This window comes from Myotis yumanensis, unplaced genomic scaffold, assembly GCF_028538775.1.
Source record: "Myotis yumanensis isolate MYYU_CA2020_CCGP unplaced genomic scaffold, mMyoYum1.0.hap1 SCAF_2, whole genome shotgun sequence".
NCBI lineage: Eukaryota > Metazoa > Chordata > Mammalia > Chiroptera > Vespertilionidae > Myotis > Myotis yumanensis.
In genome coordinates, this window is record NW_027223753.1 from 37,660,711 (window position 1) to 37,670,586 (window position 9,876).

At 45.9% G+C, this 9,876-nt stretch overlaps 2 protein-coding genes across 5 annotated transcripts in view; both read right to left on the reverse strand.

Annotated features, from left to right (window-relative positions):
* The window catches only part of YIPF1 (Yip1 domain family member 1), a 28,162-nt gene extending 19,015 nt beyond the window's left edge, over nt 1-9,147 (reverse strand). For 3 of the 4 annotated variants that reach the window (XM_070405171.1, XM_070405168.1, XM_070405170.1), the window contains exons 1-3: nt 9,060-9,147; nt 8,298-8,377; nt 4,177-4,337 (exon numbers count right to left, since the gene is read on the reverse strand). In XM_070405171.1, coding sequence (XP_070261272.1) covers nt 4,177-4,337; nt 8,298-8,328 — 192 coding nt within the window. In that variant the 5' untranslated portion in view covers nt 8,329-8,377; nt 9,060-9,147. Of the gene's footprint in view, nt 1-4,176; nt 4,338-8,297; nt 8,378-8,709; nt 8,728-9,059 lie in introns of those variants that run through there. The other variant, XM_070405169.1, reaches the window with a different exon arrangement.
* Nucleotides 9,085-9,876, reverse strand: part of IFT25 (intraflagellar transport 25) — a 51,212-nt gene continuing 50,420 nt past the window's right edge. Inside the window, exon 8 of the mRNA XM_070405183.1 lies at nt 9,085-9,219. Coding sequence (XP_070261284.1) covers nt 9,085-9,219 — 135 coding nt within the window. The remainder of the gene's footprint in view (nt 9,220-9,876) is intronic.

The window sequence follows — 9,876 nt, forward strand, 5'->3', positions numbered from 1 at the left end:
CTAACGAGATCTACCTCAGAGGGAGATTATATATAGGTCATATGGATTACATGAATCCTCATAGGATTATAGGGAGGATTAGATTAATTATACATAATATACTATGTATTATGTACAATAACTTATATATGCATATGCACACACACACACACACACACACACACACACACACACATATATACACACAGAAGGCATTTAGTGTAAATATTTTTCTTCCCTCACTCCCTCAAGATCCTTATTACTGTCCTCACCTGAATTCTCAAAAATCTGACATACTGATTCACTCTGAAGTACTAGAAACTTAAAATAGACTTCTCTACAAAAGAAACAAAACCCCAGGTTAGAAGAGGCTCCCATGGGGGCCACACCTGTCCCAACAGCACAGCTACCTGACTGCAGAGTGCAGGCCGAAGGACAGGAATCGGGACTGGTCTTCAGTTATCTGAAGAGGACTCATATAGCAAGGGGGGAAATAGACTAGGTGGAACTTTGAAGGGCAAGGGTAGGTACCCTCGGCAAATATTTTTGTCCATTATACTGGGTAAAGGGGAAAAAATTTCACAATTCAAGTCGCCCAACAGTGGCAGTGGCTGCTTTCCATGGTGATGAACAGCCTGTTTCTGGAGGCATTCCTGGTTGTCTTTCTGACATACCTCAAGCAGCATTAATATCTTGGAAGGGAAACTGAAATAGAGGAAACTGAGGTCCTTTCCAACCCTAATATTACAAGATAATGAACACCAAAGACCCACATTCCATACTCTAGGTCAATTAATTGTCAGAATATTGGTAACATTTTCCCAACATACAGACAACATTAAAATGATGGGCAGAATGTTAAGATTTTCCCCTATACATTTCATAAACTTTTGAAGCCTGCTGTTGCTCAGTGTGATGATTAATTATACATACATATATATATATATATCAATTTGTCTGGGCCATAGTGCACAGATATTTGGTCAAACATTATTCTGGATGTTTCTAAGAGGGTGTTTTTGGATGAGATTTACATTTAAATCAGTGAACTTTTTGAGTAAAGCAAATTGCCCTCCAAAATGTGGGTGGACCCCAGCCAACCAGGTGAAGGCCTGAACAGAATGAAAGGCCGATCTGCTGAGCAAGAGGGACTTCTCCAGTAGACTGCCTTCAGACTTCACTGGCAACACTGGCTCTGCCAGGTTCTATTGCAGATGCCTTTGGACTTGAACTCCAACTTTTTCCCAAGTCTCCAGCTTATTAGCCTCCTCCATCGGATTTTGGACTTGCCAAGCATCTACAATCATGTGGACCAATTCTTTAAAATAAATTTCAGTTTCTATGTATGCACATCCTATTGGTTTTATTTCTCAGAACCCCGACTATTACATTTAACTATACAAATAACTAGAGGCCCAGTGCACAAAAATTTGTGCACTGGGGGGGGGGGGGGGGGTCCCTCAGCCCGGCCTGTGCCCTCTCGCACTCTGGGATCCCTCGGGAGATAACGACCTGCTGGCTTAGGCCTGCTCCTGGGTGACAGAGGGCAGGCCCAATCCCTAGGTGCAGCCCCTGGTCGGGCTCAGAGCAGGGCTGATTGGGGAGTTGGGGCGCCGCCCCCTGTCATGCACAGAGCAGGGCGGATTGGGAAGTTGTGATGCCACCCTCAGTCACGCTCAGGGTAGGGCTGATTGGGGGGTTGGGGCACCGCCCCCTATCACACTCAAGGCAGGGTCAATGGGGAGATTGTGGCACCACCCCCTGTGATGCACAGAGCAGGGCCAATCAGGGGGTTGGGGTGCTGCCCCCTGTCACTCACAGAGCAGGGCCCATCAGGGGGTTGGGGAGCTCCCCCGTCACTCACAGAGTAGGGCCGATAGGGGAGTTAGGGCACTGCCCCCTGTCACACACAGAGCAGGGCGGATCAGGGGGTTGGGGCGCCACCACTGTCACACTCAGGGCAGGGCCGATGGGGAGGTTATGGCTCTATCCCGTCACAGACAGAGCAGGGCCCGTGGAGGGGGGGGGCGGGGTTGGGGCGCCACCCCGTCACACACAGAGCAGGGCCGATCAGGGGGTTGGGATGCCACACCCTGTCACACACAGAGCCGCAGGGCGATCAGGGGGTTTGGGCGCTGCACCCTGTCACGCTGATCTGGTGCCAGGAGACCTCTTGGCTCCGCTGATCCCGGTGCTGGGAGGCATATTACCCTTTTACTATATAGGATAGAGGCCTGGGGGCCGGCTGGTTTGCCCTGAAGGGTGTCCTGGATCAGGGTGGGGGTCCCCACTGGGGTGCCTGGCCAGTCTGGATGAGGGGCTGAGGGCTGCTTTCAGGCTGGCTGTTTTGACTGAAGCTCCCAACCACTCCTTTTTTTCTTTTTCTTTTTTTCTTCTGGGCCAGCTTTAGCTCTGGCTCTAGCTCTGAGGCTTCCGCTGCTGGTTTGTTTGCCGTTCTATAATCGAAACAATGTATAACTTCAGCTCTGAGATCCCAGCTGGCTATATTTGTTACAAAGTTTCAAACTGCCAGCTCAGAGGCCTGCAAGTCAGGCGGGGGAACGTTGGAGTCCGCAGTCACGGGAGCAAGCAAGCCTCATGTTCGCTTCCAGCTGCCTGGCTGCCGGCCGCCATCTTGGCTGACAGTTAATTTGCATAAGGATATGCTGATTAGCCAATGGGAAGGGTAGCGGTCGTATGCTAATTACCATTTTTCTCTTTTATTAGTGTAGATTAATCACTCCTGTTTCCTGAGGGTGCCAACCACTTTAATAAGCACTTAAAATACACTAACTCCAGTATAGAGGGGCGGAGCACAGGCTCGGGACTCAGGCTGCCCCGGTTTAAAGTTCCATCTGCTACCTGCCTGTTCTGTGTACTGTGGCAAGTAACTTACACTCTGCGCCTCAGATTTCTCATTTGTAAAATGAGGATAAGAATAGTTCCTGGCATTCAAGATTGTTTTGAGGATTAAATAAGATGATCCAAGTTAAGAACTTTAAATGGTGTCTGGCAGCTACTAAACACTGAATAAAGATTAACTATTGTGATGATAAGGATGACATACTGTCTTCTTACATTTCAGATGAGGAAACCTAGACTTCAGGAAGTTAAAGTACCTTACCCAAGACCACATAGCTCTTACTACTATACCAAACCAGGATTCCAAGTTAGGGTTCTAAATCTGAGCTCTTTTCACATCTAGTATATAATGGTATTTGATTTAGCATACACTTTGGTAATTATTTTGATATTTCATGGGGTTTTACAAAGAGCACCTGACACCCAAGAGCTCCACTATTTTAATAAGCCTGGATGGAACCCACTGCTATAAATTGGGTGCTCCCCTAGTGCACTACAGTCATGATTCCATTTACAAAATATTACTAGAAATAGGATTTTCCTGGAACACAACAGTGAACATGGAAATAAATCTTTGATACCAAAAAAGCCACCTGACAGTCACCATCCAACCAGGTGCAAAAACCTAGACGTCTCCCTAGAAAATTCCCCCTCATGCTCTCACCCCTTTGCCACCAAGTCCTACTGAGCCCACCTCCTAAACATGTGTGTCCAGCTCTAGTTCAGGCTTCATCACTTCCAGCCTAGGCCACTTCCACAGTCTCCTACCTGGTCATCTAGCCTCCAGTCCATCTCCCTCCAATTTATATTCCACACGGCTGCCATATCTTAAATATCTTTAAACATATCTGGCCATATTGTTTAAAATCTTTTAGTAGCTCCAGATAGTTTTCAGAATATTCATATTCACTGGGTTGAGTCCTTGCCTGTCTGTGTCACCTCATCTCCTGTTTTCATCTATATTTTGTTCCCAATGTATGTGAAAATGGGAGAATGGGAAATGTACTGTCTGAACTGCCTAGATCACCCTTCTCTGCCTTCTTCCGCTGGCTACCACCTGCTCTTTCATCAAGACTCAGTTAAGTGTCACCATCTCCAGGAAGCCTCTGTAACCCCTTTCTCTCTGCTCCACAACCCTGGTGCTCCCCCATCCAGTGTGCTTCCCATGGATGACAATGGTCTGTTTGCCTATCTGTTTATCCCTCCAAAGCAGGGACCACGTGTGATGCCACTTTGTGTTGCCACTGCCTGGCACCCTACCTGGCACACAGGAGATAGTAAATAAATGCACGGACACGTTTTCTCAAAAATAAAATTTCAAAGACAAGTACAAACCTCAGTTTTGTCAGAGTCATCGTTTCCCAGTAATTCATCATCCTCTTCTCTCCCAGAGCCCCTTGGGGGTCCTAGTCTCTTGGGAGTTTCACCAGGACCCTCAATGTTTATCGTGGTGGCATCTGGGTTTGCTGCTAGAGAAGTGCCTACATCACCAAATTCTGAAATCAATTAGAACACAAATGTATCAAAGGCCTTACCCACACTAGAAATGCTATACTTTTAATTTAAAGACAAGCTGTTATAACCTCAACTTTGCTACAGACCCTGTCTAATACAAATGGCAAAAAGGCTCTGGAAAAAAAAATGTCATCCATTGGGGTGGGGGGGGGGGGGGGAGGCGGTGAGTTAAGGGCAGGTGCCGGGGGTTAGGGAAGGCTGGGGGAAGGTCAATGGGGGAAAAAAGGAGATATATGTACTACTATTTGTAATACTTTAAACAAGAAAAAAAAAGTACTGCTTCGGAGTAGAATGCAGAATTGGCATGACTTTTTAATATAAAAATAAACGAGGCTTCGGAGAAAAAAAAAATGTCATCTAGAAATCAAGCTGACAGAGAATAATAATTATGAAGGCAACAGAAGTTGGAGTCAGACCTAGATTTTAGTCCTGGCTCGGCTACTTACATGAACATGAGTAAGTAACTTAACCTCTGTAAGCCTCAGTGTTCTCATCTATACAATGGGGAGAATATTTACTCTAAAGAATTATGGGAAAGTTAGCAATATTACCTAACGACAGTCCTTAACAGAGTGCCTGGCCCACAGCAAGTACCCAATCTGAATCTTTCTTCTTTGATTCTAATACAAAATTTAATGACGTTATTTTTTCCAATAGGCCTATGTAATCACTATAGAAAATATGGGAACAAAATGTAGAGTAGAAACCACAGAATAAAAATCACTTTTAGTCCCATCACATAAAGGCAACCATGATTAACTTTTGGTATATTTCCTTTTCTCTATATAATAAGATTCACGCCAGAAGATCATTCATTCATTCAACAAATATTTACTTCATGCCTACAGTGCCAAGTACTAATTTAGGATGTGATAATACTATGTAAACAATACTATACCCTATTCTGTCTACTGGGGGGTTATATAAAAATGTTTTTTCCATTTTTATATCAGTCTACACAATGATCACTTATGTGGCTACATAATATTCTATCAGCCGGGGTCAGGGAGAGTGGGAGAGAGAAACCCTAAGTTAACACAATTATTCCACTGTTTTCAGATGTTTGAGGTGTTTTCAAATCTTCATTAGTACTAATAGTCTGTGTAGTGAAAGTTTTTGAGTTATTGCCATAGTGTGATCACTAGGTCAAAGGATTGAAATGTAGAATGTATGGCAATAACGCAAAAAGCTTTCTCAGTGTGATCACTAGGTCAAAGGGTGCAAACCATTTTTAAGGCTCTTGAGCCATACTTTTAAAACTGCTTTCCAAAAAAACCTAACCTATTCATGTCCACAAGCAATGACTAAGACTTCCTGTCCCTGGATATCCGAATGAACTTTATTTAACTGCTCTTGAATGCAATTCAGGGCATCTCCAGAACTTGGCAGGACTCAGACAGGGTACCAGCAGGGCACCATTATAACACTACAAGCACGGCATGAATCCTGTGACTAACAATAGGATGGGGCTCTTAGTTAGCCAAGCCCACTCTTATTGCCTTCTAGCTATGCAAATAGTTTTAGGGAGAGAACTAAAGTGATTGAGATTAACTAGGTAGCTGGTATGTTACAATCATTTAAGCTTCAGTCTCCAATGTTTGACTGTTGAAGCAGCATGAGGCTCTGGAGCATGAGGTCCTTTGTTTAAGTTAAGACTCCATAACCCTGGGTAAATTACTCTATACCTCTGAGTCTCTTTTCTTCAATTATGGAATGTAGATAACACCTTCCTTACAGAAAGATTTGGAGAATGAGATAGTAAATATTGTTATAGCTATCATTTAATGACTGGACGTAGCATTGACACTTAAAAGACACGTCACGACTTTGCCTGAGGGAATCAGGCCAAGGAAGATATACTTAGGGTTTTGTGTGTGTGTGTGTGTGTGTTTTATATTTAAATACAGTAGTTTACCGGGGGGGGAAGGGACTGTCAGAAGGAAGAACAGAGAGTGTCGGGTTAGAGGTACAAAGGCCGAAGAGGTTCAAAGGAGATGATGACTCATCTAGCTGATGGGATTTGGAAAGGCTTCTTGGAGAAGCTGCCATATGAGAAGGATGGTCAGAGGGGCAGGGATGGCATCTCATGCAAAGCAAATGGGAAGGGCAAGACCTAAAAGATGGAAAACATGTCCCATGTCTGAGAAATAGCAGATGGCATAGTTTGATTGAAATGTAGAATGTATGATAACTATTCACACCTTCCGCTCTCTTAGTTATTCTTGCCCATTTCTGCCCTTGAGGGCAAGATTAGTATGTTCTTATTTCTGCCACCAACATTCTCTACTTCTACATCCTAGCATATCCCATGCTGTTTTGCCTCTGTTCCGTTCCTGACACAATGCCGTCCACCTGGAGAGTGCTGAACTCCACTTGTTCATCTAACACTACCACTCTTCCTCGAGGAAGCCTTCCATGACCCCCAGAGCGAGTCCTTAACATGGTTTATAAAGTCCTGAGAGACTGGGCTCCTCTCCACCCTCAAATCTCACCCTGTGACAGCCTCCCCCACCATCTGTGCTCTGGTTCCTTGGCCTTCTTTCAATTACTTGGGGGGAAAATCAAGCACACTTCCTCCCTTCGCAGGTACTTTGTATATGCCATTCTTTGTGCTTGAATGTTCCCACACTGTACAGAGACAGGATGGTCAAGGAAGGCCTCTCTCATGAAGTGAGATCTGAACAGAATGAGGGAACAAGCCATGTGGCTATCTGGAGTAAGAATATCCCAAACAGAAACATGGCACAAAAGCCCTAAGCTCTAAGTGTACTTGGTGTCCAGAAGAAAGAGTGATGGGGCCTGTGTGGGTACAGCAGAGAAAGGGCAAGAGTAGTAGGAGATGAAATCAGAGAGTGGAGGGCTGGATCATGGAGAGCCTCCTAAGCACAGAATGGGCTCTGGATTCTACTCCTAGTGAGATGAGAGCCACTGGAAGGTGTATAGGAATGATATGGCTTCCTGGCTGGAAAATACCTACTGGAGAGGAGCAAGGGAGGAAACTGGAAGACCAGAGGTAAGGGCTATAATCCAGACAAGAGGTGATCATGACCTTGAGCATGGTGGGAGAGGAGCAGAGGTAGTGAGAGGTGATCAGATGCTGGAAGTACTTTGAAAATAGAACTGATGGTTTTTGCTGATGAAATGAATTTCTCATCATATCTCTTCCTCAGATAGTAGTGAGATAGCATAGGTTGTGAAGGTCAGCTGCCTGGGTACAAACCCTGCTTTAGCACTTATTAACTATACTAGAGGCCCGGTGCATGAAATTCATGGACTCAGGGGGGGCCCTCAGCCTGGCCTGTGCCCTCTCGAAGTCCGGTAGCCCTTGGGGGATGTCCCACTGACAGCTTAGGCCCGCTCCATGGGAAGCGGGCCTAAGTCGACAGTAGGACATCCTTAGCGCCACTCCCACTGCGCTCGCCAGCAGTGAGCCCAGCTTCTGGCTGGGCGGCGTTCCCCCTGTGGAGCACACTGACCTCCAGGGGGCAGCTCCTGTGTTGAGCATCTGCCCCCTGGTGGTCAGTGCGCATCATAGCGACTGGTAGTTCCGCCATTTGGTTGATTTGCATGTTAGCCTTTTATTATATAGGATGACCTTCAGGCAAATTACTTAATTTTCCTATGCCTCAATTTCCTCATTGGTAAATAGGGAGAATAAAATAACTATTTCAGCTCTGTCTGTAGAAGCAAAGCAGGAATTCTATTCAGATTTTCTGTAAACAGTGTACTAAATTTATGATTTTACCATCTGAAGGGTTATTTGGCGAAAAAGAACAGCTGGTGTGGCCAAACAGAAAAACCTGGATGGAGCCAACATTCTTTTACCCAGATGTTTGAAATGATCTTCTTTAATGTATGTGCCAGCTTTGCAATGAAAATATGTTACTGTGATTGCAAAAATACCAATCATAAAGATGAAAGTGGGTACCCAACTGATGTACCTTCAAACTGCAAGTCATCTACAGCTGCCATTCAGCCAGTGGTTCTTCTCCCAATTATTAGAAAGCAAATTTGCAGAGGTCTAAAAGGGAAAAATGAATAAACTTAAGAGGATACAAAAATGTAATATCTGCAAAGAAATCTCATTTCGGCATTCGAAATGTTATTTGCTTTTCTTTTTAGTGGGGTTCCGTAGTTTTTATATAAAGATAAAGCATTAGATATTATAAAGAAACTAAGTGGGGGAGAGTCCAAAGGGATTTCATCCAATTTCACTCACTCTGTGTTTAGGGACCAGGTACAGCCTGGAGATGGAAGGATGAGGTTGAGAAAGGTGTCTCTGAGGACAGTGAAAAGCAAGAACAGTTAAGCCTAGGCCGTGGTTAAGGTCATAGGCTCTGAGGTCAGACAGACCTGGGTTTCATTCCCGATTCTGCTGCTCCTCGCTGTGTAACTGTGGGCGCCTGGGGCCTCAGTTTCCTCATCTGTAAAAAGGGTTCATAATGATACCTACACATACGGTGTTGGGGGCGGGGGCATTAAATAAGACGGTACAGCGCTTATGCACAGCCAAACAGCAGGCGCTGGAGGGATGGCGACCCTGCAGCCTGTAATACCCTGAGCAAAGGAAGGTCTGGGAGAGAGCTGCCCAAGAAGCAGAGGCGGTGTTTCAGGTAGAGGAGCTGGGCCTCAGTGGCCGCGGCAGGTAGGGGGTCCCGGGCCCACTCGGTCCCAGGCAGGCCCCGCACACCTGGCCGCCTCACCTCGGGGGCCTAGGGGTCCAGCCGTCTAGCCGTCCAGCTGTCCAGCCGCCCAGGAAGGCTGGGTTCTGGGATGCTCCGAGCAGGTTCCGGTCCCTCCGAGTTGCCGGAAACCGGAGATCCGGGGGCGGGACTTCTCCGCCTTCTCCAGAGCCCCAGCCTCCTTAAAGAGACAGCAACACCGGTAGACTTAGGTCGGCGGCAACCCGACCTACCTGCTCCCTTCGCCCGCTGCTTCCCGTGCGAGGCTCCGGTTCTTAAAGAGACACGCACGAGGTGGGCGCGCCGAGAAGGCCCCCCTCTGCTCGCCTCGCTCTGGCGGGGCGCAGAGAGATCTCTAGAGTGCGGAGTGTATTTTCTGTATGTTTATACCTCTTTTCCTATTAAAATAAAAAACAGTGTAACGAAGGACGATTGTGAAAATAAAGTCAGCAATCCTTTTCTCCCAATTCTTTTTGGCCATAAAAATGTAATTAACCAGCGAGGGAGTGGATGAGTCCATTACTCTGAGTTTGTGAATGAGAGATCGAACACCCCATTAAGTGTGGTCATTTGTTCCTTTCCTCCCACGACAGTCCGCCTGATGCCCGGGGTTGGACAGTTGGTAACACTTTAATCTTTTTCTTTCGAAGTCTCAACACACAGACCTCTTTTCCTTTTTTTAATGTACCTGCTGTTAAGAGCTAAGATTGTTTGAAGCCATGTGTGGGTGAGGGAGAACTGAAATAGGTTGCACTTGACTTCCCCATGACTATTTTGTAACTGCCGATTTGTATTTCTTAACCTTTTTCACTCAACTGGCAACCATAGTTTGTTCTCT